This window comes from Cyanistes caeruleus, chromosome 7, assembly GCF_971803275.1.
Source record: "Cyanistes caeruleus chromosome 7, bCyaCae1.hap1.1, whole genome shotgun sequence".
Lineage (NCBI taxonomy): Eukaryota > Metazoa > Chordata > Aves > Passeriformes > Paridae > Cyanistes > Cyanistes caeruleus.
The window spans coordinates 21,550,234-21,562,570 of NC_141707.1; the positions used below are offsets into that span (position 1 = coordinate 21,550,234).

A 12,337-nucleotide genomic window follows, 5' to 3' on the forward strand; every position below is an offset into this window, starting at 1 on the left:
CGCGGGACGTCCGGACTTCACCTCCCGGCGCGCCCCGCGGAGCGCCGCCGCCGCTCCTGGGCGGGTCGGGCCGGCTGAGGCGGCCGCGTGGTGCCCGCGGGTGGCGGGCGAAGTGGGGTTACCCTCCCGAACCGGAGCGCTGCGGCGTTGGCGCTGCCGAGGCACCGCTCCGAGGACCGGGCAGGAGCAGGCGCTGCGCAGGGCTTGGTGAGAATCGCCGGCAGCGGCCGCCGGCCGGTACCGCGGAGCCGCCCGCGCACCAGGAGCTCTGCCCCGGCCGGGCTCCCCTGCGCTGAAAGAAGCGGGCGCTCGACGTACGGGGCGTGCAGATGGAAGCATTTTACCCGTTGTTTTCTTAGATAAAGGCAGGAAAGTTTTGTTAGTGTTAGCTGGTTAAATAGAAGTGGGAAACTGGCATCTTCTTTCTTTTAAAATGTTCCTGCTGTAGTGCTCAGCCCTCGGGGTTGGGCGCGGAGCATTCGCGGGGGTGAAAGCCCGGCCTGGCACCTGCGAGCCTTTGGACAGCGGCCGCGAGCCTGTTCGGGTACGGCGGTGTGGGATTGAGTGTATCCAGACCTGGGGGGAAGGTTAAGGGATTTGTTGAAACCCGTTTAAAACTCCAAGGTCAACAGAAACTTCTTAAGATGTATGACACTTCATTTTTGTATTTTTAGAGCTACATCCCGAATGTTGTCATAGTCATTAATTGTTACTTGCCGGCAGAGCGACTGAAGTCCGTGGACAGACTTGTTTCTCGTCCTTGCCAGAGGCCAAGCGCCCAAATGGGGTAATCAAAAGTTGCTGATCTTTTTGTGTGCCCGTGTCTGTTCTTCAGGATGTGAGTGGAACCTTGAATCTTCACTGATACTGAAGGAAAGAGAGAGTCTTTAAGTTTCTGGTGCTTTGTAGTTATTTCTTGAAGGGAGCTAAACACAACCACGGTGGTTGCAATTGCTCCTTCAAAGAGCTGATTAGGGCAGTAAGTGGAGCATACTGTCTGGATTTGCGACATCCCAGTGACTTCAGAGATGGCAAGGCAAGTTGTAGCTCATCAAAGTCTGCATGGACATCCAGAGTCCTGCAAGAATGTAAATGGATGAGGTTCTTCAATATAAGCTGTAGACAGTAGTAAAATTCATGCTGGTCTATCCCAATTTTCATCAGCTTTAATAAAAAAACCCATAGTTTGTTTTGAGAGAAATTATCTCTTTTTAGGCAATACATTTGAATATTCAGTATTTTGTAGATAATATGGTTAAAATAGTTTAAGTGATTGCATTTGGAGGTATAGATGTATCTTCACTGTGCAAGTATGTGTATACATACACATAAAGTCTCAATAGCTTTTTTCTTTCCTCCTTCCCGTGTAAGCAGCAGCCAGCAGAGGGTGTGCAGGATAACAAGGAGCCCTTCTTTGATTATTCAAGTAAATGTTTCCAGTAAATCTGCAGGATTTATCTTCCCTTCTCTCTCACTGCATAAACTATTTCCTCTTTGCTCGACTGTTTTTAACAGGATACCTCTCAGTTTGTGGAAGAACAGGCACTTCTCACTCAGCACACATATATGTCACTAAAGTCATATCTGGTGGGGCAAGTTTGTTTGTTTTTATCTGCTTTGCTATTTAACTAATTTTAATTTTGTTGTCTCTGAATAAATCAGAATAAGAATAAATCAGAATCAGAATAAATCAAAATAATTTTTCTTTTGTTTTTCTTTTCCCCTGGGAGGCACTCCTCTGCAGCAGTTTCACTGAAGTTGCTGTATGCCCACAGGGAGGTCTACATCATTCTTATTGCACGAGAAAGGAAAGTTTTAGATTTGCTGAGTTTGAGAAGTTGTGAAATACCCTGTTGATTCAAATGTGCATAATTTTTTGGAAGTATATGATTGAAAAACAAATCATGAAGCCCCAAGAGGGCATGATTAGTCACTTGGTCAAATGGAATAGGATTAAGCACTCAGTTAATGAATGAGTCTGATTGACAGTAAAGTCACCCCCACCCAGACTGGAAATATTAAGAACTATAAATGTGTATGTATTTTGAAAATAACCACTTGTAATTCATGGTTATACCTTCTATGTCACCATAATCTTGATTTTTTTTTCCTTTCTGTCCCTAATTGCCATTTGCATCTGTTTTGTGGAAGGTGTTTTGAGTTTTGGTAGTGTTTGATGGTGATAATACAGAGTAGTAAAGCTTTTCAGAAGAGCATTGAGGATTAACGGTCAAATGTTGTATAGATAAGCTTCTAGGTACCAAGCAGAAGTAATTGTATGAAGTTAATTGTTTCCAGAATACTTTTCTGTCTAGGAATGTAACAAAAGCTGCACATAGTGTTCCTAATATAGGCTATTTTTGCCTTTGTAACAGAGACTCTACAAGTAGGCTTAGTGATTGGAGATGGAAGAAGTTGTTAGATTTGTAGTTGGAGATCAGCCAAATGTCATAATATTTTCATACAATAAATTAATTAAATTAGGTTCTTGGATAAAAGTAATAGGTTATTTCTGGTTTGGTTTGGTTTGGTTTGGGTTTTTTTCCTCTGAAATCTCTCAGAATGGATACTTTTAAAGAATTTTCCTCATCAGTTAAGTGGTTTTAATATATTTTGAGGTGTAATTCACTGTTAAAAAATCTTAGAGCAGTTCTTTTCTCTGTCTAATTTTTCTTCTATGGGTGTGACTGCTCAGGGTTTTAATGACAACATCAATTGATTCGAACTTCAGGTCTGGCTAGGAGTTGATGTGTGTACATTCTTCTGCATGTTCACCTGCAAAAAGCTGTACTAAAGATGCTGTGTTTGCTTGTTTGAGGAGGAAAGGAGTTTTAAGGCTGTTTCTTAAAATTTCTAAATTAAACTGAGACCTGATCTGTACTTGTAACTGTTACAAAAGTGTAAAAGACGATGCTCCATGGGAAAACAAAGACTTCCTTGTTGTTCTTCAACATGGGTATCAAGTGCATTGTTTCTTTAAAGATTTTTTATGAAAAATAGTTATTCTGCCTGCCACAAAATCTAGTAAATTTTAATGTAATTCAGTTTTATGTTAATTTCCTTAAAGATGAAAATTGAATTGTTTTGATTAATAATCAAACTGAAACTGTTCCCAACTGTGACTGTGAACAGGGAAGAGCTCCAAATTCTTTCAGGTAGTATTTGTTGCTGTCATAACTTCAGGGTAAGATCATCCTACCTGCTAACAAGAAAGGGTGTTTCATTAACAAACTTCAGTTAAACAATTGAGCAGTGACTCACTTCAGAAAATGTCGTTTAGGCTTTCAAGTGATTTAATGCCTTTTGAGCTTTTAGTAGCCATGTTGTCCACTAATCTCATGATCTGTGTATGACTTCTTCTGATGTCTCAGGGAGTTAATTCACATGTAACATTGATTGCAACAGTAAACTTCCTCACCCACTTGCCTTGCATTTTCAGAATTTATCTACTAAAATTGTTCAATTATCACTCAAAGGCTCACTTTTTCGTAGAAAGGCTTGCATATCTGGATTTTACTGATGTAAGATCATCTTAGACATCTGACTATAGTTCCCATCTGTGCATCTTTTCATGTTCTTATTGAGATGTTTAGAAAGCCAAGAAAAATTATGTGACTAGCCTAGCAGCTGAATCATTGTATTTTATGGTGAATATCAATGCTGGCACAGGAAATGCAAGATACTAACTCAGGTCTTTTCAAATGATGGAGGGAGGAAGAGGATTTGTAAACAGTTTGCAATGTTATAATGCAATCTTTATCCAAGCATTTACATAATTTAATAATGAGAATTTTGGATTGTGGTTTTGGGTTTTGGAGGACTTTGTTTTTATTTTCAAAAATTTTATTTTTCATTGCCTTTATGTAAATTACACATTTTGCAGAAATTGTCATTATGTCTTAATTTTCACGTTTCATAATTATTATTTCATTATATCCCATATATGTTAATAATTGTGGATTATGTTATGAAATATGCATACATATTTTCAAATAAAGACCATGAACAACTTGTACTAATTGAAGTATAAATTGGAATTGTTTTAGTTGCTGATCCACAGCTAAAAAAAAGCCACAATAAACTCATTAACATCAGAAGTTTTGATTTTTTAAATTGGTCTAAATGTTACTCTTTCACTGTATGGCAGTGCTTCCATGTCCTGGTAACATTGCAGTTTCAGCAGCCAGAATTAACAGTGGTTTTATTTGGCATTTTCAGCCATAAGGCAAACTACATTTTATTTAAACTTTGACAAATAAAAAGAAATTTTAATCTTTTTTTCCCTTTTTTTTTTCCCTGTAGGCTTAAAATGAATAAACAATGTCTTTTTTAAAGCATGACTCATTCAAAAGTACATGTTGAAGGAGGAATTGTTCATTTAATTGAAGTGATTCCTTTCCCAGTCTTTGTATGGTTGTGTACAGATTAATAATTTTCAATTCACAGTACAAGGCTTGTGATCAAATGCTACTATTTTCCTTGAGATATAAATCTTTGTTTTGCAACCAATTTGCATGGAATGTTTTCTAGTACTGCCTTGTGCCTGTTCTTTAGTAACTATGTTTTGTATTTCCAGCGCATTAAATTTGTATGTGTGGTTTTTACAGAGGCAGCACTGAAAAAAAAAAAAAAAAAAAAAAAAAAAAAAAAAAAAAGGCGGGGAAAAAATAGAATTTAGAATAATTTTAAGGAAAAAAGAACAAAAGCCCATCAGGGTAAAAGTAGTAGGAGGGGTATTTCATTTTTCTCATCTCATAGAAAGCCTACATTAACAAGAATATGCAAAAAAACCCACCAAAAATGCTAATACTACCTACACACACTTGTTTTCTTTCAATATTCATCCTTTATGAAGATATTCTAAGTAAAGTAAAATATAGCAATATAAGATAAAATTATACATGTAATAGGAAAATGTGAATCACTTTATAATTTCCATTGATAGAGATTAAACATGTATAACAATTACATTACATTTCAAAGACGGAATTGTACAGGGATCAGGAAAATACATGGCAGAAATGTTAGAAGGCTTTATGTGCATTATGTTTACACTTAAAAATATATTTATTTTCTATTTAAAAGCATAAAACCATAGTCACAGTTGCAGAGTGAAATTTTTTGAAGAAAATGAGTGGGGTGAAAAATGTCAGGTTTGCTGACAGTATGTACCCACTAAAAGAAGTGGTTTCTTTACTGATCATTTCTTGCTTGGATTCATAAAGGTACAATATCAGCCTTGGGTTATTGTTTTACTGTGTATTTTCCTTCTCCTCCCTGATAAGACTTTGAAATGATACTAGATAATTTATCTTTTGACTGGTTTTAATCCAGTAGCCTACTTTGGGATTATTTGGGCTTTCAGCACACTGGAGGGATGTTGCCATTTTCTAAAAAGCATTTGAATTGATACTTTAGTAAATGATTTTTAGTAAATCTGATACCTGTTCTTGGTTATTTGACCAGTCTCTCATGTAAGTGACATAAACAATTAGGTTACTGTAAAACTGTAACTTAAGTTAAATGTGTTTTCAGGTCTCTCAACACAACAAACTTCATTACAAGGCTTTCTGCTTTATGTCTGAGGAAAAACAAGATGCAACACAGGTACCAAAGTAATAGACGACCAGCGGTTCCACTCGGATCACGGATTTTAACTGATCCTTCTAAGGTCTTTGAGCATAACATGTGGTGAGATGTTTCTTCAAGGCTGATTTTTGGATAATTTTATATACTGTTTACTCTGATGAACAATGGTATGGGTGTATAAAACAAGGTGCTGCCAGAATAGGCATATGAAGGTAGCACTAGAGGAAACCTGAGACACAAGTAATCTGACAGTTACAAGCTGTCAGTGACTTGCCTTAAAAGCTGCCAAGCAAATAGTCGAGGAGGGAAAGGCAAAATATTATTACGGATCAGTAATCAATTAGGAGACAAAGAATACAGAAGTTTCTAGGTACAATAATATTGCATACTGGATTAGCAGGCTAGTCTAAAATTGACACCATTTTGAAGGGACCATATAAATTACTCATATTACTCATGTTCTTCTAAAGGTATACTGAAAATTCAGATCATTCAGAAGAAATTTTCACATACAGCAATTATCAAGAAAAGTAAATTGGATCTTAACATAAGTAAGCAATGTAATAGAGAAGACATCAATGTGTAAATGCTGACAAGAATAAGAATTGCCCTGATTTGCAACATCTCCATCTCTAAAAGGTGGTTTTGTGATTAATGGGTGCTCAGAAAAGAGTGAGACTGCTAGTCGACAGAGTTGGAAAAATGAGACTGAAAAGCCAAAGATTTTTGATTGTGGAATGGAGATGAACACAAAACAGTAAGTGATACAGGAAGTGATAGAAGATTATATATCTAGAAAGTAGAATATCCAGACTGGAGACCAGGAATTTCTATTTCTAAAGTTCTTCATTAAACCCAAGGAATATTTGTTGAGAAGTGGGAAACATAGAAACTATAAAAAAAATTACTTCTTTCAACACTTCCATGTAGGCTATATAATCAAGGTAGGAAAAGATTTTAAGAAAAGGCCCACCCTTTTTCTGTAACATTGATTTTTAATGAAACTGTTTGTTTGTTTTATAATTTCCTTCCAAAAAATTGATTATATGTAGCTTCAGTTTTTCCTGCTACCCTTTGGTGACAGTCTAACACAGTTACCAAACTTTGATGCAGGTGGTTTGGATGGATTGTGAAGATGGAAGTGAAAGAAACAGGGTTTTTCCGAAAGTGGATCTGCAGATGAATCCATGTAGCTCAGATGGGAAAACAGGTGAAATTGAATTGAAGCAGAGGTGCATGGAAGTTATGATGTTCTTGATAAATCAAGAACCTGACTATGGTGTGGGGTAGGTCATTGTTTCTGAAGCTCACAGTATTGGCAGGGTACTCACTAGGGAGATAAAGAGAATTTGGATGAATGGTGGTAGTGCTAAATAGATTATACAGAGGAACATAAGTGAGCATAAGATATTCATCTTCTGTAGCACTGATGTATGATGTCTTTTTGTTTTCCACTCATCATCTTTGGTAGTTCATAAAGTGGCATTCTTTTTGTGTGAATTGGCAGAGAGCCAAGAGCTGCTACCATTGCTGCTAGAAATAGCAAGTAAATTAAATTTGGGAACTAATGCTCTAATGTTTTATTGTGGTGCTAAACATTGGAGCAAAAAATGCCTGCTTCTATACAGGTTTGTATTGACACATTTTTCACATGATCACACAGATCATTAAACCCTAAGTTAGCAAATAAGTTAGTGGAAAAGGACTATATTGAATAGGCTGAACTGAAAGCAGCATTGTTTGATCTTATATCAGGCCTACTTATGTTAACAGTTCCTGGTGTGGTTAAAATGGATAGCTTGCTTTGCTACTCAGTCTTCACCTTAAAACACTTCTGTGTTTGAACATTTCTGTGCTTAAAATTCTTAGCTGTCCTGTGTTCATACTGGCTTGTGTTGCTGAAGCCTCATTTGAAGCATCTCTACTATGTAAATAGTTTGTGTAAGAGCTATGCCATGTCCCCTCTTTTGTAGATTTTGATCAAGTAGTGCTGGAGCAGTATTGTTTGGGATCTACCATATAGAAATTTCTACAAAAGCACCAAAAGGGGCTTAATGAATTTCCAAGGAGGGAAAAAAAAGGCTGTTAATGAAGATGGAGGGCTTCAGGCACCTTTAGTATTGTGTGTAGAGTCCCTAAGGGCGCTGAAAGACATGCAATGATGGATTAAAATTGATAAGCTAAAGATTACAGCACAGCAAGTCATCTGTCAGAAGGGCTGACTGTGTATTATTGCCATCTGAATAGTCCTTGGTTTCAGCTTGCTGGAATAGGCAAGGTCAAAACCGGTGATAGCAGTGAAGGAAGCAGGTCTTTCCAAGAGGATGTCTGCCTGGTAATGCTTCGGTCATTCAGTTTTATTCTACTGCAGCGTGTCTTTCAGAGCCATGACACTGCACAGGAACATTTGGTATATGAACAAATACAGGAAGGGGAGAGGCAACCTGCTGAGGACAATAATGAGAAATATTTCTGTAGAGAGACGGAAATCAAGTCTGAGGCAAGCAGACAAATACATACCAATTAGTCTCCCCCAATTAACAGGAGGAACAGTGAAGGTCTAAGAATTAAATTACCTATATGTCACCAAGTATGGAAAAGGAAGATGCTCGTTAGCTTTTAGAGATAATCAACTCTTTTCAAGCTGGCACCTTCTTCCTTTTCCCATAGTAACCAATGGAATTTTAGTCATGGGCTTTCAGTTAGCTGATTTCAGTAGGATTAGGATTTAATAGATTACTTGAATTATATTATCTAATCTGTTCTGTCTGGACAATTTGGAGGGACAGCTGATTGGCTTTGGAAAACGTCCTGCAGCACATTTTTGGACACTCCCCATTGTGGTCTGATCCATATCCAGAATCTGCAGGGAAGGCAGTTTAGTCATCAGGGTCAGATCTGGGCTTGGTTCTGTGACCATAGATTAACATAACATTTAGGTAACCACTTTACTCAAATATAGATGGCATAGACTTTGGAAACATTGAGGCACTGCTTGACTTTTCTTACAAATATCTCATTATGTTTTTTTTAATGGTACCTATTTGTGTTCCCCAGAAAAGTAAAACCCTGTTCATCAGTTCCACCTGTTCCAATTGATAGGTGGATTATGCTTCTTGTTTCAGAACAGCTGATTTCTTTTCTAGTCCTTAGTTCCTTATCATAAATACTATTAATGTGAGGTGTTTCTTGCATTAGGCTGTTTGTTGGTAGGTCTATTATTTTATTCAGTTATATACAGTTCTAATGGGATACTCAAAATACACTTCTGTAAAAACACTCAATTTGCAAAATATATATAATCCTGTTATTAATAAAAGAAATACATTCTATTTCAGTCTCTTTGCAGTTGGGACATGTTTCATAATCTCTTGAGTTTTACCTAATTAGTAATTAATTTTTATCTATCATACACTGAAACTTAGGTTTTAACTGTCATTCTCCTTGTAGTTATTTGTTTGCGCTCAAAAAATTAAAAAAAGTATTTGAGACAGTGTAACTAATTCATGACTAGCTCATGAAAAATATTATGAAAAACCCTACTGAAAAGCTGGTGCTTCAACTTCCTTCTGCAGGGACCACATGCAATGGTCACAAGAAGAAGAGGAGAATGCCAAGAAACAAGCAACAGAAAACTCTGTTGTGAAAGTTCAATCAGAAGACCAAGGTAACAAATTTTGAATTGTATAAAAATTATTATTTTAATGCTCTTTATTAAAACATTTAAAGATGCTGTAGAATTCAGGAACACTCTTTTTATTTCTGCATTCTTTTGTCTAAATTTTTTTATTTGTTTTTGGTTTTTTTCCCTTTGTTGCCTTAAAAATATCACAGTGTATTTTTCTAACAATTCTAATACTTTTTTGAGCAATTTTACAGTTAGAGTGGCAATAGACTCTCTGTAAAACAAGTGCAAATATGGTGCAGTTGTTCTGACCCCTTTTGCAGTCCTCCAGAATACAACTCTGACTACACAAGGCTTTTACAGAACCAAGGGAATTAATTTGCTTTCAGCTTGGGTGCTGGGGATGAAGATTCCCATGTACAATATTCAAATGCTTTTTAGTAATTTGTGAACTATTTAGAGAGTTTGTGTTTGTACATTGCACTGTATTTTGGTTAAATGCCATGGAAGTTGCAGTGGTCCCAGCTGTTCCCAGCTTGCTGCCTTTGCCAGGCTGAGGTGGGAGTGCTTCAGGAATCAATGTCTGCACTTTGTGTGGAAGGTATTCCAATACATCCTGCACAGGATGCACAGGATTTGCTCTGTAAGGGATTAAGGAGTTTTGTGCCTGTCTTCAGAAGGGAAATTTAATGTATTCTGTGAATCTGAAGAGTGGTAGCTCTATGTTCAAACTGGCAAACTAAACCATAGACTAAACTCTAGGGTAGTTATGAATGCTAAAGCTGGAATATCAACTTGATAGTGGCATAGACTGGATTCTTAATTTGTTATTGTGTTAGAAAGATATTTTAAAAATATATTCTGAATGCGGTTACTTGGATATCCTCTGCCTCAGTTTACTTAGCATGTCATGAATCTGTCATAGTGTCATTTTGATCCTATGCCACGATGTAACTAAGGCACATATTGGAGTTTATTTCAATTACCTGAGAATGTGCCTTGAATTGTGTGCCCTTCATCACCTTGAATACTCTGACATTGTCAACCTGACTTTCTCTGTTACCTCTCACATTCTTTATCTACATACAGGAGTACAACATTTGTTTTTTCAAAAATTACATCTAATATCTGTATTTGATTTGTATAAAAAGCTGAAAAAGAGCTTGTAATTGAAAAGTAAGCTGTGTGACCGTGTGGCTCATGGAACCTTTCATTCTTCATCTACAATCAATTAGAATTTGGTTTGTGCTGCAGAGAAATGAAATAATCAGGCATTTGTCTATTGCCATGAAACACAAGAATCCAAGGACATTTCCTATGAATGCCCCTCTGTTTAGAATTTGAATAGGTGAGCATTGCTGATAGTGTTCCTTCAGAAAGCTTCAGCTTCATTCTGCAAGTGGAAGTACATTTTGGCCTATTTGTGTAAACAATGAACTAGACCAATGCTAATGAGCAGGTTATTTTGGGGCCTTGAAGACTACAGTAAGGGGAAAAGAGATTTCAACAATGCTATTGTATTACTAAAGTAGGGGAGCTCTGGTGAACTTTTTTAAAGCAAGAGAAGTTAAACTGAATGAACCCATGATACTACCTTTAGGAATTTGATTTACTTATTAGCATGTGCAGTTTCTTCTCAGGCATGCTTGCTAGCAGTGGAAGATCCTGTTACAGAGAAAAATCGATTGACATAGTAAAGTTTTTTTTTTCTTGATTAGTTTTGTGCTTGTTTGGGGTTTTTGTTTGATTGTTTGTTTTTCTTGGAAGTTTATGTTTCTTAGTTATGTAATTTTTAGATGCTTTGGAAAAATTCCTGGGTAGGCTAATTAAATACACAAAATCAGATAAAAATTTGATAGTATTGCATACAGGTATTGTATATGTCCACAGAGATGCAGGAATAACCTGTGCAACAATGCAAATAACATGTTCCTTCACTTGAACCCATGTCATTCCATACTAATAAAGTTTGAAAATCTGACTTTAGCTATTGCTTTCCTTCAATTCTGAAACCTAGAAAATTTGATGTGAATTTAAGTACAAAGGTTCTGAGCAGACTTGTAGGAAAATGGTGACTATAGCAAGGGGTGATAATAATTAAAGAACCTTTTGACTAGAAGGGTTTTTGGTTTTCACACTGATGCTGAGCAGTCTATAAATGTGCAACTTAAACTGTTGAAATATGATATATATATGACCTCAATCAACTTTGAACTTCTAATATAAAACAGACCTGTACAATTACAATTACATGGCTGGGTCTTGCCCTTTAATAATACAATTGGATGTATTAAATGTTAATTTTAAAACATTATGCTGATTTCTAGGACAAGGCATTCTGCCACCTCCTTACCACTTCCCACTGCCTGTCTGTGCCTCTAATGATAATTCTCAGGCTTGTTTATCTCTGAAAAGCTGTAGCAATTTAGGAAATAATATGTTAAGATTTAAAGAGAGTAGTAGGAGAAGTGCACTGTACATTTAGTCTGTGCATTTATATTAAAAGAATTAATGTGTTGGTGTGAGTGAGAACAAAATAATAAAGGCAACACATTATATGAGGTACACTTCTGCTGCAAGAGATGTCAGGGGTAGCAAGCTAGTTCTGCTAATGCTTTGGAAATAAGGGGGGAAAAAACAAGAAAAAAGATTTGGTTTGGTACTTAGGAGGGATAAGGAAGGGAAAACCATCAACAAAAGAGACATTGAAAAGTTCTAATTCTTATCTTTTTATCAGTCTTCATTTGAAAGGGTTAGCTAGCTCCAGTCCAGTGGCTAGCACAATTAGTGCTAGTGAGAAGAAGGAAAGATTTTGTTCTTGAACTGAGAAAGAACAGGTTACAAAGTACATCCATAGAGTACATGGATGAGTGGAAAAGCAGAAAAGAGAATATTTGCTTCTTTAAAAAAGGAGGTGGGAAAAAAAGAGGAGTCAGATAATTAGTTTCAGTTCCTGGAAAAATACTGGAAAAGTACATCCAGAGCTTGCAGACATTGGATTCAGAAGAACAAAGGAGATGAATACTGGCCAACAAATACTTTTTTCAAGAATGAATCATGTAAAATCAAACTAATTTCCTTCTTGGAGAAGGTTACAAGCCCTGGGGATAAGGGAAAAGCAGC

The 12,337-nt window shown here is 36.7% G+C and overlaps 1 protein-coding gene across 14 annotated transcripts in view; it reads left to right on the plus strand.

Moving 5' to 3' along the window:
• The window catches only part of METTL8 (methyltransferase 8, tRNA N3-cytidine), a 40,719-nt gene that overhangs the window by 4,377 nt on the left and 24,005 nt on the right, over positions 1-12,337 (plus strand). For 2 of the 14 annotated variants that reach the window (XR_015289003.1, XM_086896882.1), the window contains exons 1-4: positions 11-207; positions 675-787; positions 5,536-5,691; positions 9,165-9,256. Coding sequence is in view for 12 of the 14 variants with exons in the window: in XM_086896882.1 (XP_086753008.1) it covers positions 783-787; positions 5,536-5,691; positions 9,165-9,256 (253 nt within the window). In the remaining 2 variants the exon portion in view is untranslated. Of the gene's footprint in view, positions 1-3; positions 545-674; positions 788-5,535; positions 5,692-6,228; positions 6,347-6,702; positions 6,876-9,164; positions 9,257-12,337 lie in introns of those variants that run through there. The other 12 variants (XR_015289004.1, XM_023931009.2, XM_086896883.1 and 9 more) reach the window with 11 other exon arrangements.